The 19,799-nt window shown below is 44.0% G+C and overlaps 1 protein-coding gene across 1 annotated transcript; it reads left to right on the forward strand.

Annotated features, from left to right (window-relative positions):
- Nucleotides 1-937: 937 nt before the first annotated feature.
- ciita (class II, major histocompatibility complex, transactivator) lies at nt 938-19,375 on the forward strand. Its single transcript, XM_084571101.1, has 22 exons — nt 938-1,937; nt 6,776-6,838; nt 7,796-7,831; nt 7,962-8,012; nt 8,321-8,419; nt 8,776-8,835; nt 9,441-9,488; nt 10,298-10,513; nt 11,413-11,463; nt 11,621-11,734; nt 11,828-11,896; nt 11,983-12,224; nt 12,315-13,579; nt 13,714-14,250; nt 16,334-16,516; nt 16,621-16,692; nt 17,091-17,171; nt 17,311-17,394; nt 17,501-17,584; nt 17,676-17,759; nt 18,766-18,849; nt 18,928-19,375. The coding sequence occupies exons 1-22, from the start codon at nt 941-943 to the stop codon at nt 19,001-19,003; spliced, it is 4,596 nt and encodes a 1,531-aa protein (XP_084427227.1). The 5' UTR covers nt 938-940; the 3' UTR covers nt 19,004-19,375.
- Nucleotides 19,376-19,799: the final 424 nt, after the last annotated feature.

Consider the following 19,799-nt stretch of genomic DNA (forward strand, 5'->3'; position numbering starts at 1 on the left):
CTGTAAAGCTTCATTTTTACTTTCAAACACGACCTGTTTTATTTGTTTCCTGTTCAGACTTGGCTTCAGGGTCAAGTGTGACGGCTGCTCAGAGGTGAGGCTGGAGGACTGTGCTTGGATGTTCTGGAAGCAAAAACATTTGATTTTATAGATATTTAGATTATGAATAAAAAACTTAGTGTGTAAATAACCTGAAATCAGCCTGAGCTGCAGCTTTAAAGTGATGAACACGTTAATTAATAAATTACTAAACTGCAAAAGCATTGTTGTGAACTTTATGTACTCTAAGAATAGTTTGATGTTAATACTTTCACTGTTAAAGTCTTAAGTAATATTATATACAGTAATAGTACTGATTAAAGGTTTTAGCAGCATCTCTGTTGTCCATTATTTATTTTAAATGAAGTCTTTAAACTGTCGTGACTGAGAATCGGAGCGGGGTCATTACCCATAATACCCCTGGGCCTGTGCGCCTCACAGTTTAACCAAACCACTGTGAATGTGACGAATGTATGAGACTCGATCACTGCTTCTGGTGGTTTGCACACTTTCTCTCGAGCATCCTGCAGCACCGTGACCACATGATTTACCTTCCTGATACAAACAAACAAACGGGGTTTTTCTTGAGTCGTGTGTAAATGTTGAAAGTTTGTTTCCATTTGACCACTGCAAAGCTAAAAACAACTGGTTTTGCAAGCTGAGAGAAGCTGTGATGAAACTGTGAAACTGAAACAATCCCTGTGTGGGCACAATCTAACCTCACTTCCTAATAAGAAAAATCGGATCTATAAAACTGTCTCTCACATGCACTTTATGAAAAGGCCGTCCCTCCAAACACACAAACACCTCCCTCTTGATGAGAACGCCTCCCGGATAAAAAATCTCCCTTTAAGAGAAATAATAAAGTCGACCATCTCTGCTAGCAGGTGCCTCTTGTCGGATGAGCGGCGGTCAGGCAGACGTGGTCGCCATGGCTCAGTTCAAGGAGGTTTTGGAAGAAGTGCGTTTGGCTCTGACCTCGGCGTCCCCCGTCCAGCTCTGGGCTCTGCTCCGGGGTCTGGTGGAGGAAGGGATCATCTCGGAGGCTTACAGCAGGAGCCTGAGTCTGCAGCACCTCACACCTGAGCCGCTAGACGGGGAGCTGGAGGAAGAGCTGGACGGGTGGTTTGTTTCTGGAGGGCCCACCTCGGACCGTCACCTCAGCTGGGACAGGAGACGCGGGTCAGAGTGTGAGCCTGATGAACTGAACAGAGTCGGCTCTCAGGTGAATCACCTGGGACCGGGGGAGCAGGCGACAGTGGACAAACACTACCTTCCTACACAGACACTGAGCAGGATGAGTGAGCTGCTGAGAGGTTCAGAATCACTGCAGACCTGTGGGAGTGATAATGAAAGAGTGAAGAAGGGGAATTTGGAGGCTGAGAAGGAGTGGTTAGAGGAGGTAACTCGGAGGATAGCTGTCCCTCTGTGGCAGCACTGGGACAGAGGACGAAGGATGTTGCTGCCTCTGCTTCCCTGTTTGACTGGAGCCTGTCCGTCAGGTGAAAACACACCCTGCTCTGCTCTGGACGTGGAGGAGGAAGCTCAGCTCGCCGCCTCTTACAGGACGCTGGACTTGACCGATGGCATCTCTCTGTGCACCGAGCTGGACTTCATGGACATGGACCTGAGCCTGGATCCAGGAGCCGGACTGAACATGGATCCCTTCAGAAGCTTTGGAGCAGCGACGCACACTAACAATAAGCTGCAGGGCCACGAGGTCGTCTGCTGGACGGACGACAGGACGGCCGACACAGAACACCTGTGTGTTTTCACTGCAGACACATTAACAGCAGATTACAGCCTGACAGCAGGGATTACAGAGTATCTGGAGAGTTTCGCCAGGACCATGTGCAGCATGGAGACAGACGCAGGAGACAATATGGACTCACTCTGGGGTGAGTTTACAAATCATCATAGAGCTTTTCATTCTCTTTTTTATTTCAGTAACTTCTCTTTCACATTAAATGTCAAGATTTACAGGAACTCTGCACACGCTCTCATTAATATGTGTGTACACAACTGTGAAGCCACAACTGTTGGCTCTGGCTCTCCAGGTACTTTCCTTTTCAGTCTGCTTGCATGTCTCTGCAGCCTCGAGTCAGCGCGGTGCAGCGTGAGACAGGAATGACTCTCTGTTTGGGCGAATGCCTGGACTGGTTTGGTAGATAGGCTGGGCCATAGTTTCAGTTTCAGTTTGAGTTTTTCCATGGCTGAGGAAAAGCAAACAATAGGCCAGGGCTCTACACGCCTCTGCCTATCCCTTTATGGTTTAAAATATCAACTGGGAAATTACTGGAAACTCCATGAGGACTCTCATCAGAACGTAATGCATGAATAAAAGTCTTTGAGAGAAAGAATCAGAATCAGGGAAAAGAGGATTTAAACACATCTTAACTCAGTGTCTGTCTCATGTCTCATCTGTCCATCGTCCGGTTAGTCTCTTGTCACTTGACATTAGTCTCAGTAAAGCTGAGGTTCACTTCCTGTTTTTACATCATTTATTTCAGCTGCAAAGCAAACATACAGGGATCTAATGCAGATGCTACGTGTTCACACACACTCCAGGATTTTAAATCACTCAGATCCTTTACTGGAGCCGTCTCCAGGCGTTGTTTGCTCCTTTAGTTTAGTCTCAGGTTGAGATCAGGTCTTCTTCACCTCCATCTGGACTGTGAAGCACCGGGTTCATCCATCACATCATCAGTTAACACTAGAGATCCTCTGGAAGCCTTAGATGATGGAGTTGTCCCTGGTTGTTCACGTTAGATGGTGTCTAGTCTAATCTGTCCTTCCTGCTCTTGAGGCTTGTAACTAGTTTGCACCTTGTGGTCTTCTCTTGACCGTAGACCTGGATGATGATGCTCTGACCTCTGTTAGAGTCGTCTGGATGTTGTGAAGCGTTTTTTCTTCAGCAGAGATCTGCTCCTGAGATTGTGGTCTGTGGACGTCCAGGTCTTTTCATGTGGCTGAGCTCGGCAGCGTGTCCTCCTGGGGCTGATTTAAACCCCCGGTCCTCCTGCTGTCTCTCTGGTGGGTGTGTTGGGTGGTTGCATCCTGAAGGTGACCTGCTTCACATCCCACATCTGTCCCTGAAACAGCTTCTGAGCCCCTGCAAGAACAAACAGACCTAAACATCCTCCTCCAGTTTAGATGTGAACACGTTCTTTACGTCACTGTGGATTCTTTAGTCTTAAATGCATGCATGGACCTGACTGTAGCCGTCAGGAGAAGAAAACTATTTTATTTTTTTAGATCTGCTGCTTCAGGCGTCTCTGCACCACGTTAACGTTACCAAAGATTAATCCTCAGATTTGTTTTGCAGGTTACAGGCAGCTGGTGAAGGAATTCGGTAAACACAGTCAGAGTTCTGGCAAAGGTCTCCACTCTTTTAATGTTTATCAGGTCGGTTGTAAATGACTAAGTCCAGGACAAAGGTGCAGTTTCATTGGGTGGAGTCTGCTGAAGGTTATTATTGATCTACTGCCCTTCATTTCTCAGAACAACCAATGATGCTGGTTGGTTATGATGCACCAACACAGAGAGACGGAGCGCTTAGTTATTTGTCTTTATGTCCTGCCCTCTCTCTCTCTCTCTCTCTCTCTGCCTCTGTTTGTGTTGGAGGAGCTGGTATGAAGCAGGTGATGGTGTGTGATGTAATGGTGGTGAGGCGGGTTGGCACACTCCAATTAATCTGCTGGCAGCAGTGAACAGGTAGCGCCGGTACTTTCCATCTGATAACTGCCACTTCCTTCAGGGAGCTGGTCACACAAACTGAACTAGAACAACAGAAAAACACCTGCCAGGCCTCAGGGGGCAAAACATCAACACAACCGCCGGCCGCGGGCGTCAGGAGGCGGCGGACAGAAAAGACAATGGAGTTACATAATAATATATTTAGATCAGTTAGAAATGAGATTTAAGCACTGCAGAAACTTTTAGATATCAGCAAAAATAGAACAAGACGAGTAAATCTCAGTCTCATCCAAGAAGCTTGAAAACAAGTAGATTTGTGTTGATGCAAGTAAAATATTAACAGAAGAGAACTAAGTTCATCTAAAAGCTTTAGGATTCTCCGAGTTCTAGTTTTAATCATTAACTTCAATTTATTAAGAGAAAACCCTGAAAGAGTCAAATGATGTAAAACTTTAAGATGAATTATCTTAGAGGACAAAACTAATAAAACTAAAAGCACGGAGGTTTGCCTTCAGATATTTCCTCTTAGACAGATTTCAGGTTCAAACAGCTGATCCGGGTGATGGCTTCATGCTCTGTGACTGTATCTGTGTAGGTGTGGTCGTAGTATCATGGACTCACTGACTTCAGAACCTTCTAAATATGAGCCTTTGAGGTCACGGAGGTGTGAACTCTTTCCTTCCTCTCAGTCTTAAACTCGTTGCTGATTTATTCTGAGCGTCCTGTGAGCTGATGCTTTATAGTTCAGCTGTGCTGCTCGTGGTCCCCTGTCCCGGGGAGCATCCGCCTCCCTCGGCCTCTCGCCTCTATTTTGCGCATTTAGCCAAAGAGAAAGTAAAAGAGTTTGTTGTTAGACCGATCAGGTTGTGCGCAGCGCAGTGCACTGGCTGCATGTGCAGGTCATCTGAGGACGCGAGGGCTTCAGCGGCGTGGATGTAAAGTACATCAGCTTGGAGTTTAATGCTGTGGAAGTATTCACCAGAGGAGTTCATCATCCAGAGGAACGATCCAGGTAAAGATGATCCTGCAGCTCTGGAGTCTGCGCCTTTACACGAGCGTCAGGCTGGATAGAAAAACATGTAGGGAGGGAGGGGGTTCCCCTTCTTCTCGGTTTATTACAACTGTATGAGTCATTTTATAAATAATTTAAATAATTTTTTGTTAGTTTTTTTTATGAATGACTCAGTAGTAAAAGCGTTATTTATGAGATGCGTCGTTACGCAGCAGAAAACAAAATATCTCCAAAGATCAAATTGATTTTCAGCTTCTTTTTAATTCGAATTAATTATCAGTGGAAGTTAAAATGAGTTTGAGAAGAGTCGAAGTTTTATTTTATTGAGTTTACACCAACAGTCGTCGGCCATCACCGAGGAGGCAGCTCCATTACGCACCACTGTAGTTCTTTGTGTGGGTGTAGCCCACTATCATAACATGCCCCCCCCATGAAATGTGTGAAATGGTGCATGAGGAACTGACTTTAATGATCTAGTGGCTGTAGGGGAACCATGGTGGGTGTCTGGGGGGATTTCTGATCAACTGCACTGATCTGACTTCTCAGAAAACTCCAGTTTGTGATGAGTGCACATGCAGCAGAGACACACTTCAGTCTGCTGCCATGCTGTTGGCTTTTTCTTTTTTTACTTTCTGTAGTGTCAGGTTACAAATGAGCTCAAAGCAGATCTCAAAAGTAAAGTTAATGCGGCAGCTTGTGTCCTGTGAACAGACAAAGGGCTCCGTGGATCAGGAAACTGGAAATCTGGTTCTTGGTCAAACATTCCCAGTCGTCGCAGGTCGACTCTTTCCTAAAGAATACGTCTTAAATCCTAATCGTCCCGATAAAGCCTCACTGTCTTTTTTGTCTTATTATGTAACTCTGAAGGTGTTGTGTCTACCTGCCTGAGTTAGTTTTATTTATTGTACTGTATCCAGGTGATGAGTCATGAGCCTACGCTGTAGTTTCAGCAGCAATGGCGTCTCATTGTTTTCTAGAGCTCAGTTTGATCCGGATCATACAAAAGTATGAAGCGTTCAAGTGAAACCCATCAATAGGAGTAAAGCTTAGGGAGTCTCCCCTCTGTTTAATATCTGACCACACAGACATTAGTTATCAGACTCATCTGATGGACTAACAATCAGACCAAGAAGTGTCTTTCACTTTAAAACAGGCCACGCGTCCATTATTAGTGACGCTGAACCCAAGCTGTTTATCACTTCCTTCACTCTTCTCCACATTCCTCTCACGTTGCCGAGTTCTCTCTGCGTCCTGATTGATTTATTTCTGTAGTTTTGTGTATTTTAGTTTATGAATAATGAGAGAGAGAGAAATGTGAGAAACTCTGAGTCAAACTGAACCGGACGTCGTATTAACGTTTCTGTCCCTCAAATCACTGCTTTGCTGCAGACATCCTCCAGACGGATGAGACAACTAGTCCCTGCATGAGTACTATCACATCTGTGTTATTATGCAGATTTCTTCCTTTCTTCCTGGTTTCTTCTTACAAATAGAGACGCCACTTCAGGTGGATATTCTTGTAAAAGTGGTTTGGTAAGGTGCAGGTTCGTTGGTGGATACTCAGCAGAAGGAGCTGCTTGTTAAATATGATATGGAATAAATAAAACACAGACATGGTGCTGTGTGACTTTTAGAAGGAAAACCAATTCCATTGTTCAGGGTGGTGGCTGTTGGCACGACCAGCTTCCTGTTGCGTTCTTTGTCTCTGAGCCAAAAAAAAAAAAAGTTTGGTGAAACTTCTGCTCTGTGGCGTCGGTAGAGCATGAGAGACGGCAAACGATGATGACTACGATGATTTATGACCTTAAAACCTTCCTGTGTTTAGCGAAATCAGCAAAGAAGAATATGGGAACGTGTGCAAAGTTTGATTGCAACAAAAACAAAAACCACAAACAGGAGGATAGGAGTGACACAATAGGCCTGGTGTTGCCTAAAAAGATTCATACTGTAACAGAGCTCTCATTGTCCTTATGTGTCAGTACATTAAAATACTGTAGTAACTGTTGTACTCTGTGTGTTTGTACCAAGATGCCAAGATGCAGGAAGTGGATCCGGACATTATAATCCCCTCTGACTTTGGAGATCTACCAGGTTGGTACTTCTTCAGTTAACAGGAAAATATCCAGGAACAAAACAGCACTACACTAATTAGAACCTTAGAAGATTCCAGTTTGGAGTCGAGGGGTTCCACATGGTTCTGTGCTAGGGCCTTTTCTCATCATACACGCCTTCCTTAGCCAATAATATCAGAACAAAACGGCATAAATGTCAGTTTCTACGCAGATGACACCCAGTTCTATTTATCTATTTACAGAGCTAACCTTCAGGCTTCTAAAGCATCTTTAGACTATTTTAACTGGTGTTTGTGGTTTATAAATAAACTGGACTTAAATGTTAAGTTACTGACTGTCCCGTCGGTGTCTAGCAGACGGGACCTCATACATGAGCTGGGTACTGCTTGGGGTTGAGTGTTTATTTTTGGAGGCTTCAGGCTCAGAATGAGGGCGGCACAGTGTGGGTGAGGTGGTTAGCGCTGATGCTACCCAGCAAGACGGTTTGAATCTTCTTCTGGGTCTTTGCATTGTTTTCCCACGCTGTGACTGTGTGTCGTTAGGTTCATTAGTGATTCTAGATTGGCCTCTCGTGCAATGACAGCTGAGGACAAGCAGTTAATGAATGAATAATTTGAAATAAACTAAGTTTGTAAGAGATTCAAGAGAAATGAGGAAGTAAAAGAACCTCCTGCTACATTTTCCCTGTTTTATCTGAACCATGAGTTGTTTCTTGTGAATTCCAAAATTATGAAAATACGTCAGATGCACTTGCATCATAACATAAACATAAAAGGTTAATAGTTTTTTTTTATCCTTCAGAAAAGAGATGTACAAACCCTCTAAAGTGGAACACATCCTTGTTTTCTTGATTGACGCTGACGACATGTCCAGCATGAATCAAAAGAGTATCAGAGCAGACGCTCCAGTGAAATGTGGAATTGAAAGTGTTTACTGGGAAACAAAAGTCTGATGATGTTTATTATTTGTGTTTTAGATGATTTATCTGAATACCTGGATGATAACTACCTGAGTAAGTTACAGCAAAGACTCACACTCATGTTCACTGTTCACTGTCTAGTCTATCATATCACATAGAATAATAATAATAATAATAATAATTATAATAATAATTAATACTTTTAATACGTTTCCTCACGCAGACACAGACGTGCTCCTCGGTGATCCCTGGTTTACGTCTACAGATGACATCAGTAAGACTCTTCTCTTTACATTTCATTTTTTTGGGAGTTGCCAGAAACGAACATAAACTTTCTATCTGAACCATTTTTGGTGCAAGTTTCATTTAGAGATTTTAATAGTCTCCAGGAAGCAAAAACTTGCTAATCTTGTTTTGAGTGGCAGCTTTACAGTCACTTCCTTTTTTTGGAAACTTCAGGATGTTTTCTTAATCTTCGCAGCCACATTTTCCAGTTCTGTACTAAAATGCTTGAGAAGAACGATTATTTCTGGTTACCGTGTCTGCTTCACTGACTCCTTTACTTCCTCTTTTTGACTTCAGGTGACTTTCCTCTACTGACGGAGGTGCCCGGCGCCGACAGCCCCCAGCAGAGATACACCACCAAACTATCAGACAAAACCAGGGGGAAAAGAAAAAGAGGTAGAAAACCAGTGTTTAAATGCACAACCTGTACGGTGCTCCTTAAAGCAACCAGAAAAACCTACAGCAGCTAGTGAGGGAGGAGAAATGAGAGTTATGAGTGTAACCTGGGTTCCATGAATTCATCGTCTCTGGTTGTTAGGAAGAAAAAATAAAGGAAGCAACGAAGAAGGTTTTGTGATGTTCCAGATAAATAAAGAAATGCTGCAAAGAGGAAGAGGAAGGTGTAGCTTTTACTCGCTGGAGAGAACTGACAGACGAGAGAGTTTCTGTTTTAAACGCAGGGTTACGTTACACTTTTTACTAATTTAATTTACTATAATTTGTTAATGCGTCATTTTTTTTCTCGTCCTCAGATCAGTTGACACACCTGCGTCCAGATAAGACACCCAGGTCCAAAAGGCAGAAAGCACCAGGTGACCAAACCTTTGATTTTTATTGACTGTCCCACTTCAAAAAAGGGACACCGTGACAAAAACAACCGCCACATTCTCCTCTTGGTGTTCAGCCTATTTCATATCTGGTGGTTTATTGCTGTACTGTTTATAGTGTTTATAGCTCCAGAGTTCAGGTTCATGCACCAAACCAGCCAAGGACGGCTGAAGACGGTTAATTCTCTGTGTTTTACAGCCTCATAATGGCCGAACGTCTTCAGTCTGAGGCAGAGCTGCTGTTTATAACATCAGCTGTGGTTTCACATGTTCTAGTCAAATGACTTCACATAAAACACGTCTGCTCACCTTTTCACTGATTAAGATCACTTCATACTCTCGCTGGTTTCCAGTTATGTCATTGTGATATTGAGTTTGTTGTTCAGGTGACTCACAGTTGATTTTCATAGCACATGGAAATGAATGCAGATTAAAGGCTGCCAGCGCGGTGACATGGTGCTGGTTATGGATCTAAATCCTGTTGACGCAGCAGCAGCGTGTTCAGACTGGTTCATCGTTTAATGTCTTTTATTGTGTTTTTATTGTGTTTCTAGTGCCGTGTTGTAACCTCGGCTCTTCAACTCTTGCAGGTAAACCAAAAACCAAAGAGGCACAGTCTGAGCCAGCCTCCGTTCAAGGTCAGTATTTGTGACTGTGCCAACTTTTTAAACTTTAGGGCCGATAATGAATAGTCACCTGGCTCATGAAGGAAAGAAGTAAAACAGTCCAAAACATCTACAAACAACACCCCCCCCCCCCCCCCCATCACTTTCTCTTTTTCGTCGGTCATGCTTGACTTGGTTCCTTCGTGGCACAGAAACACAGACAAGAGGAAGTTTAGTTTGTTTGGAGTAAAGAGAAGAGAGGTCACGCTGATGAATTAAAAGAAGAACTGTGGCCCGACTCGCTTCCTCCAGGTCACGTCAGTGTTTGTTTTAGATCGTTACTTCTCAGTCCGATCAAAACTTTCACCACGTCCATCTAAAGCAACTCAATCAGTGTCGGTGCAGAAATAACACGAAGCAGATCCTCCAGACCCTGAACGGAGCTCAGCTCGACTTTATTTCATCTGTACCGCCACGTAGACGTCTGATCAGCTGATTTGTGTCTTTCACTGCCAAACTGCATCATAAAACCTATCAAAAACCAACATGCTATTCAAAGGTTGCTAGCCAAGAGCTCCAGGTTATCTGCTGCAAGATCAGACAGGCTGGTCCTAGCTTGTTAGAATGCTGACTTCAGTAGATATCTTTGCAACGCATTGCGTACAGTTCTTAGAGATCCAGACCGAGCTGTTGTTCCTGTTGTTTGAATGTTTCAGACTTCTGTTGTTCCTGTTGTTGCTCCTTCACGTCTCCGTATCTGTAATGACTCTAATCTTGGACCGCCGGTTTGTTTTCCTCAGTTCAAGGTCAACAACGACTTGTTTGCTCTGGTTGTTTTACAGGATCAGAGTCAAGTCCAGCAAAGACCGTGAGAGGAAATGCCACAACTCCACAGAGAATCCTCCACATCTACCCGTCCCATTCAGGCTCTCCCATCCCCATTCAGTTCATCACTCTCCCAGATGCTCCTGGGTATCAGGTCGTCCGACTGTCTCCCCCTCCTCCTGTAATAAGGCTCCCACTCCCCAACACAGCTGCTTCTCCAACGTATATATTAGGTCAGTCTTGTACTCACACAGCAAACTGTTTTCAGCTTTGTTCTGCTGAATGAATTCCTGTCTGTGGAGCTTATCGTGTTCAGTTTGTGTTGACACTGTAGCTAAGATGTTGAAGACCGTGAAATGTGATCTTCTAAGAGGTGTGGCTTGAGTATAGCTATGATTAGCTGCCACAGACATAAAATAACTGAAGAAATGTCCACAGGCATCTTTGCAGACTGCTAAGTTTTTATTCCACTGTTTTAGACCTGGTCCTACTGGACTGTAATGTCTCGCAGGGCTCCATCATTCACTGACAAAGACCACGGGTTAAGTGATGCAAAGAAGTCTATTGGTAGACAGGACGTGAGAGAGATGGATGGGATGAAAAGGATCGAAGGGGATGGGATGAAAAGGCGTCTTAGGGAAAGGGATGAAAAAGTTTCGAAGGGAAGACACGAAGGGGGAGGAATGTGTAGACTGATGATGGTTGAGGAACCCAGGCAGTGAGACTCAGGGTGGGGGCACATCTCAGGAAGCTTCAGGTCCTGGTCCAAGGAGGAAGAAATGAAAAGAAAAGAGAGGGAAGAGGAGGGTGGGGTTAGAGAACCGAGACAAACAGAGATAGGGAGCGTTGGAATGCACCTTTATACAGAACGATCTGGGGCGTGGTCTAGTTCTAATAACTTAGAGTATGATACGGACCTTTAGAGAACCACTTGAATTTAATGAATGACACTGAATGAGTTTAATTCACAACATTCTGCATTTAATGACTTTACAACCCGCTACTATGAAGAAGTGTTTCTGATTCATCTCATCAATTCAGTTTGTTTCTGTTTATATTGTGTTGACTTTATGTCAGTGATGTCTGACTAATATAAAGTCTGTTGTGTAACTGATCCCTGTCTCTAATACAGTTCCTACTTCGTCACCGCCCTGTACTCGTCAAGTGCCTCCTCTGTCCCCAGGTCAGTGACATAATCTCTACTTTATGTGTCTTTATGTGTCTTTATGTGTCTTCATGTATGTGTCTTTATGTGTCTTCATGTGTCTTCATGTCTGCAGAGGACTCACACCGGCTTTGGTCCTGCCTTTCTTAAATAACACCGTCTCTTGTGTTCACAGTGGACGGAGCAGTAGCACCGGTCCAGATGAGTTCATCTCCCCCAGGTTCCCTCTCTGACACGGCCAGCAAAGCCATGTCTCCCCCTTGTGCCTTCCCTCTCTCCCCCACTAATGGTGAGCATCGGTATCCACCTCATCCTTCGCCCTTGTGGATAAATTCCTCCGTTGAGTTTCTGTCATGATACATCATGATTTCTTTCATTTCAGAGACGTCCCCATGTAAGGACTCACCCCCTCCTCAGTCTCCCACTGTCTCCCCCGTTCTTGATCTCCCACGTGAGTACAACATGTTTTTAAAGCTCTTTTAAACGACTCATTCTGTGTGAAGGAACATCCTGATATCCGGTCGTGTTGTCTTTCAGAGACTGTTAAGGACTACATCCAGGAAGCCAAAGCCCGCGTTAGCCAAACGTGCCAGGAGATGGAGGAAGGCCTCAGCCTGACTTCACACTACGTGGACGTGAACGTGAACCAGAGGGAGGTTCTTCGCTCAGTGAAAAACACAAACAAAAACACAAACAAAAACACAAACAAATGTCTGGACAAGGACCTCGTCATCATGGGAGACACAGACCGGCAGAAGAGCTCGCTGGGACTCAGCCAGGTAAAGTAAAAACACTAGAATAAAGATAAACACCTGTTTGTTGGGTTGTGCCGTCAGATGTAAACCATGCGGCTGTATTTTCATTTTCAGATCTTCGAAGGCTCAGCTGGAGACAAATCCAAGCGCTACATGCTGCTGTTTGGCAACGCCGGCATGGGAAAAACCACCCTGATCAAGAAGCTGTGTCTCGACTGGTCCAGAGACGCCGTCCCTCAGTTTGACTTTGTCTTCTTGTTAGACGGCAAAGGGCTGACGCTGACGGAGCCCGTCTACAGCCTCCAGACGCTCCTGCTCAGCCTCTCCTCCTTCGCCTCCTCCTGCACGGACCCGGAGGCGGTGTACGCTCAGATCACCGCGGCGCCCAAATGCGTGCTCATCGTCTTCGACGGGTTTGATGAGCTGCGCGACTTTGAAACTCTTCTTCAGACCCAAGAGAAAGACCTGGTGACATCGTTGCAGAGGGACAGCAAAGCACAGACCTTCACAGTGAGACAGCTCTACTCTGCCATCCTCCAGAGGATCTTACTTCCAGGCTGCACCCTCCTTCTGTCCAGCCGGCCCAGAGGCACCGCCAACCAGCTGCTCCGCCGTGCAGACAGCTTCCTGGAGGTGTGTGGCTTTACCCCGACCCATGTAGAGACGTATTTATCCCAGTACTTCACTGATCCTGTCCTCAGAGCGTCCGTCCTCGACCTCTTAAGAAGCAGCAGCTACCTTCATCTCCTCTGTTGGAACCCCGGACTGTGTCGCTTGGTGTGTTTGGTTTTAGAGCAGTCCAAAGGTTTGGACGTCCTGCCCAGGACTTTAACTGGGCTCTGTCATGAGGTGCTGCGTCTGAAAATGGAAAAAGACGGTAAGAGGACACCACGGTCAGACACTGAAACACAAGCTCCTGTAAAAGAGTCGCAGCCAGAAATCTCAAATAGTTCTCAGGTGAAGAGGAGCCACAAACAAAGGTCCCAAAGAGGAAGGAGGACAAAACAGCAAGAGACACAGGTGGACACAGTGGACGAGGAGACAGCCGAGGGTGTTGGAGGGGAAGCAGGTAGAACGGAGGACAGAGAGCTGCTGGCCCAGCTGGGCTCTTTGGCCTGGGATGGGGTCAAAGCAAACTCGACCATCGTTCCCACGGGACCGGCCATGTCTGCCAAACTCCAGGAGTTTGGCCTCAGGTTGGGACTCCTCCTGTCTCATCCCCTGAGGACGACGAGGCCTTCTGTCCCCAGTGGTGGGAAGACAGGAGGAGGAGGAGGAGAGAGGAAGGACACTGTGGACATCATTGATTCTCACATCCTGTTGTGGGCCAACCCATTCCTTCAGAGCTATGTGGCAGCTGTGCATCTTTCATTATCGAGGTAAAAACAAACACTGAGATAACTGAGCAAACATTTCCTCTGTTCTCATTGTTTACTTAGACTCTGTCCACTTTCACTTTCACTGTGCTGCAACATTTTCCTGAACCTCTCTCTCTCTCTTTCTGTTTCCTCAGGACCATTTCAGACCGGGCCTTCCTCCAGACCCTCCCCTTCCAGCTGGGATCCAAGGTCCGGCGGCGGCCTCAGAGGGAGGAGCTGGAGCTCACTCAGCGTCTAGCAGTCGGCCTCCTCTTCCACAACAGGACGGAGCTTCAGAGGCTCCATTCACTGACGGATACGTCCTGCAGAGACATGCTGGTCAGCAAGCAGGCGTTAGTACTAAAGCACATGGAGGGCCTGTCCTATGGGGACCTGAGCCCGTCCCAGGTCCTGGAGGCGTGTCACTATGTTTACGAGGCCAGCTTCACCCATGATGACAGCAGCAGGGTCGCTGGCAGCGCACGCCTGGTGTCTCACCTGGCCGCAAACTTCCCAGAAGTCCTGACGTTCCGCGGCGTTCCCCTCAGCCCCCCGGACGTGTTCACCGTGCAGCACGCACTGGACCGGGCCAGAAAGGACGGGAGAAGCTTCAGTCTGGATCTGGAGGACTCAGGGATACAGATCAGTGGACTCAGATCTCTGGTCGGCCTCAGCAACATCAACACGTACAGGTAGAGATGACACTGTTTAAGAGTTTAAACTGTGAGTTTATCTATTGGTTAGTTTAGTTAATTAGCTCAAATATTTAACATAATGACTGAGATCATGTCCTGAATGCTGCCCATGGTTTATAGCTCAGGGGCCACATACAGCCCAGTTAGATGTCAAGGGGGCCGGACCAATAACACCATAGCATATTTACCTATATATAATGAAAACTCCAAATGTTTCCCTTTGTTTTAGTGCAAAGAAGTGCATTTTGAAAATGTTTACATTTAATGACTGGACGTTTCTTACGGAAAAGAAAAGTAATTTCTGTTTAGTTCTAGGTTTCAGTGTTGTGTTATGTCCACTAACTCTGTGTGGACCCTAGGAATAGTGGTTACTTTTATTGGAAAAATTGCACTTAATGTCTTCTATGTAATTTTTGCAATTCGCAAATTCATCCCGCGGTCCAGATTAGACCCTCTGGCGGGCCAGTTTTGGCCCCCAGGCCGTATGTTTGACGCGTATGGTTTATAGCATCAGTTAGTCCTCACTGTATTGGTTTTATTATTTAAAGCATCTGTTAAAGCCGTACTAACACGGGTTAGTTTTACCTGAGGACATCATGTGATTCATAAACAACCTCCTTATATCTGTGGTTTGTGTGACTCATTGACACGGGATTAAATTTAGTGAAGTCTGACTTTCCACTTCCACTACGGTACAGTACATGTCAGAGTTAATATTACACCTTTTAGAACTATACATAGCTCCACCTCCACCTCCACTGATGTGATCAAGACATTAATGCGTCTCTAAAGTAAAGCCGCCACGTCTAAATGTGCTGCCACACGTCTCGTCTGTCTCATCGTCCCTCACGTGTTTGTTCCTCTGATGGTTTAGAGCTTCTCGTTTTCATGTAAATGAGTCTGAATGTTAACGCAGAGACGTCTCGACTTTGCACCCGAACGTCTGCAGCATAACACGTTTAACACGGGCTTCATGATGGAAAAGATGGAAAAGAGGCAGGAAAAAAGAAACAGAGCACGAAACAAAACTGTTAAAAACAACAAACAGAGAATAGAAGAGAATAGAATAGAATAGAACTTCATTGTCCACCGGGATGCAAATTTGTCTTCAGCTCACCAACACAGAAGACAGACACTTTACACTGACATAATAATAAATACAGTAAAGCAGTGGATGGAAGTTTGAGTCACTGCATGTGGACTGGTCGCCAGTGACGTTAGGGATAAAGGACTTTTTAAAGGACTTTTTAAACCCCCCCTTGACCAGAGGAGCTCTATAACGCCTCCCAGACTTCAGAAGGTCAAACTAATTACAAAGAGGACTGGAGCTATCAGCCAGGATTCTCTTATCTTATCAGTGTAAATGTGAGTCAGAGACTTTTGTGATTTTCCCACAGTTTTATTTACCATTTATCACAGTCCTATTTAATTTGTTCTTGCAGCTTAAACCAAGCAGAGAGACGACATGTTAGGACGCTCTCTATGTGTGCAGTATACACAAGCTCCTGAATCAGTGGACAGACACTGAGACAGCTCAGTCTGAAGCCGCTCTGAACGTTTCTTAAAAACAGAGTCTGTGTTTTCTGAGAAGTGTATCTGGCTGTCCAGAACTGTGCCAAGGTATTTAAACGTTTCAACAAGCTGACAGTCAAGTCAAACCGGTGCTGTTGTCAGATTTCACTTAGTGCAGATAACCAGCTCCTTTGTTTTTGAAACATTCTGTGAATTCGTTTCGTCTACTTTACTTTACACGTCACAGACACGGATGATTGACACAGGCTTAAGATCATAGAGGACCTCTGTAATTACTGTAAATTACCAGAGGTCCCAGGTTAAACCAGTCCTGAGAGAGTCAGGCTGAAGCTGTGGCACTGACATGAGCCTAAATGTTCTCTCTGGCGGCCCCTGTGGCGATGACTGGTAACTGCAGCTTTGTTTAAACATCAGGGCTCAAAGATCCAAACAGTCGCTGTGTTTACATGAACATTCATCTTCTTATAATAATCAGAAAGTTAATACCTTGTTGTCGTCAGTGTCCCGGTGTTTCCTCTGACTCTGACCCTCTCCCTCTCCTCTGCAGGGCTTGCATCGCCGACGTCATCACCCTCTGGGAGCGTCTGGAGCAGGACGAGGGTGATGACGGGCTCCTGCAGGGGGCCGTGTCCAAGTTCAAGATCCACCCTCTGAAAGCCACTCAGGTGTGTCACATAGAGCACCTGGCCAAGCTGGTCAACATCCACGTGCACAAGAGGATATCAGACAGGTACAGGTAGCACAAACACATTCAGACTGACTCTGAGACACAGCAGCTGATCGTCTCCCTGCACTTTACTGACGTGTGTGTGTGTGTGTCATTCTCAACCGTAGCTCCAGCCAATCAGATTCCATCCTGGCAGACGGCGTACCTGCAGTCAAAGAGCTGCACAAGCTGGAGTTTGAGTGAGTAGCTCTGACGCTTAGAATAAAACCAGAGACGCTTTATAATGAATTATTAATAATAAATCCATATATTATTGTCATTATTATTATTATTAATGTATTTATTTGTTTTATAATAAATAACAAATAATAATAACTTATTTTAATAATAAATTATTATTATTATTATTATTATTATTATTATTATTATATGATTGTATTTTATTTCTTTATTTATTATAAAATAAAAATTAAAAATACAATCATATAATTAAAAATATACAGGATTTGCATTTGTACAAATCTACAATAAATATAAATATACACTACTGTAGTAAATATACACTATAAATAGAAAGGATGAATGCTGATGCTGATGGTGATGATGATGATGATGATGGTGTGTCCTTCCTCTCTAGGCTGGGCCCAGACCACAGTCCTCTGGCTCTCCCTCAGCTCTGGGAGCTGCTGCCAGGCCTCCACAACCTGCAGCACCTGGAGTAAGTGTTCACAGCTTCTAGTTCTGTTTGTCTCTTCATGTTTATGGGACTGTGTGTCTGTAGTGTCTGACATCTCCTCCTCCTCCTCCTCCTCCTCCTCCTCCTCCTCCTCCTCCTCCTCCTCCTCTTCCTCCATCAGCCTGGAGAACAGTAAGATTGGAGACGAAGGAGCAGAGAAGCTGGCGTCTGCGCTGGTCTCCCTCTGTTCTCTGGAGATTCTAATGTGAGTAGAGAGCGTCTGAATGAACACATGAACACGGTGACGTCTTTATTTGTGTTAAACTAAATGTGCCCCCCCTCCCCCTCCCTCCTCCCACCCCTACTTCCAGTCTGTCCCAGAACTGCATCGGAGACCAGGGAGTGAGCAAGCTGTCGTCCACGCTGAGGGAGCTTCCCCGGCTGCACTGTTTAAGGTATTTAATGTGGAGACACATGACAACACCCACACATGGTGAAGCCACAGTTCTTTCACTTCCCTCTCTGACTCTGGTTTTGTTTTTCCAGCCTCTACAGTAATGTGATTTCTGACGAAGGTGCGGAGAGTTTAGCAGCTGTTCTCCCACACATGGCTTCCCTCACCGACCTGGAGTAAGACCACACACTGTTCACGTTTCACCTTTCACTACACCGACATGTGTTCATGTGTCGGCTCATGTGTCAGGATTTAATGATTAACCCTAAAACACAGAGCCACTGTCTGGGACACAGTCTGAGTCAACACTTATTTACATCTTTAATAATTACTGACTGAAATCAGCTGATTGTGGTTAGATGTAAATTTAGACTTTATACTCAGACTGAGATAGACTTTATTAATCAACCAGGGACATCACCTGAAAATACATAATAACTCAGTCACACTCCTGAAAAAGCACTAGTAGAAATCAAATAAATAAAGTAGAATTATATCATTAAAAATCTACAAGATCTGCATATGTATTAATCTACAAGAAAAAGAAATAGAAGTAAATATACTAATAATACTACCAACACTACTACTACTACTAATAAAATAAAATAAAACCATCTAATTAAAAATATACACGATTTGCATATGTATAAATCTACAATAAATAGAAATAGAAGTAAATATACAAAATATACTACTACTACTACTAATAATAATAATAATAATAACCATAAATATCTAAATAATCTAAATAAATAAAATAAAATCATATAACTCAAAATAGACATGATTGACATATGTATAAATTTATGACAAATAGAAATAGAAGTAAATATACAAAATATACTACTACTACTAATAATAATAATAATAATAATAATAATAATAAATATTTAAATAATCTAAATACATAAAATCAAATCATATAAGTATCAAATTCAAAATATACTACAAATAAATAAATAAATAAAATAAACCATATAATTAAAAATATACATGATTGACATATGTATAAATCTACGACAAATAGAAATACAAGTAAATATACTGAAATATCCAATAATAATAAGAAGAAAATCATATAATAAATATATATATATTTTTTAAGATTTATATATGCATACAAATCTATAATAAACATTGACTCATTGACTCATTGGTCCCTGCGTCTGTTCTCTGTCACAGTGTGAAGTACAACAAGCTGACTGATGTTGGAGCTCAGAGTTTAGGAGCCAGTCTGAAGAACTGTAAGAGGATTAAATCTCTGAGGTGAGCTTTCTGTCTGTTCTCTCAGATCTTCTCCTCCTGCTCCTCCTCATGTTGTTTTGTCTCGTCTCGTCCCATCAGGATGTGGAACCAGTGTATTCCCTACGGGGTCTTTGAGAGACTCCAGCAGCAGGACAGTCGGATCCTCTGGCAGTAGAGCGACGTCACGTTTACACTACGCCACACATTCCCTTCCAAAGAGACTCAGAACAAATAAAAGAATACACAGATGCACTGAAACATGTTTTGCTGCTCGACTCACCAGCAGATTCTGTCTTCTATTCATCATTACTACAGGGGAGGAGTGAATGCACTGGTGTGTGCCGACGCTTGGTACACACTCAATAAGCTCATTTGCACTATTGATGATTGTTGTTTTTGTATTTCCAGATGTTTTTTTACTCGTTGGTTGATGTGACAGTGTTTCTTGTTCTCTGAGCGGCTGTAACAGTTGCTTCTTTATAAATAAAGTCAACGTGCTGTCACCACGTTTATTTTCTGTTTTGTCGTCGCTAACTGCGCGGTGTGAATTCATGGGTTTATTAAAAACATTTTTCACTTCCTTTCTTACTTCAGGTTTCTGTTCTTCATTCTGATGTGAGCTGACCTTTAATCTGAAACTGTGTCCAACAGAACTCAGAGCAGAGATGAGCTCTGGTACGTTAAAAGGCTCTGAGCTGACTGATTTACATTTGATTTCAAAGTTAAATTAAAACCTTAACATGAGGAGGGACGGTGTCAGTGGACTGAAGCCTGTCTGTGCTCAACTGTCACCGCATCAAAACAAGTTTAAATCTACTGAAACTCATTCAAATGAGTTTTCTGTTCTTCGATAGGGAACTAGAGCAGACAGCTGTCAGTCACCTGTTCATCTCTAATTACCTGTGTTCACACCTGGTCTTAATTAAAATGAGTCTCCACAAACAAACACTGGAGATCTGAAAGGAAGGAAG

This window comes from Chelon labrosus (assembly GCF_963514085.1).
Source record: "Chelon labrosus genome assembly, chromosome: 21".
In the NCBI taxonomy this organism is placed as follows: domain Eukaryota; kingdom Metazoa; phylum Chordata; class Actinopteri; order Mugiliformes; family Mugilidae; genus Chelon; species Chelon labrosus.

Bases quoted from the DNA above. Each gene is read 5' to 3' on its own strand.
- ciita (XM_084571101.1), top strand. From the start codon at position 941: ATGAGCGGCGGTCAGGCAGACGTGGTCGCCATGGCTCAGTTCAAGGAG. The intron at 7,832-7,961 runs GTAAGTTACAGC...TTCCTCACGCAG, and splicing joins CCTGGATGATAACTACCTGA to ACACAGACGTGCTCCTCGGT. The intron at 11,897-11,982 runs GTGAGTACAACA...GTTGTCTTTCAG, and splicing joins CCCCGTTCTTGATCTCCCAC to AGACTGTTAAGGACTACATC.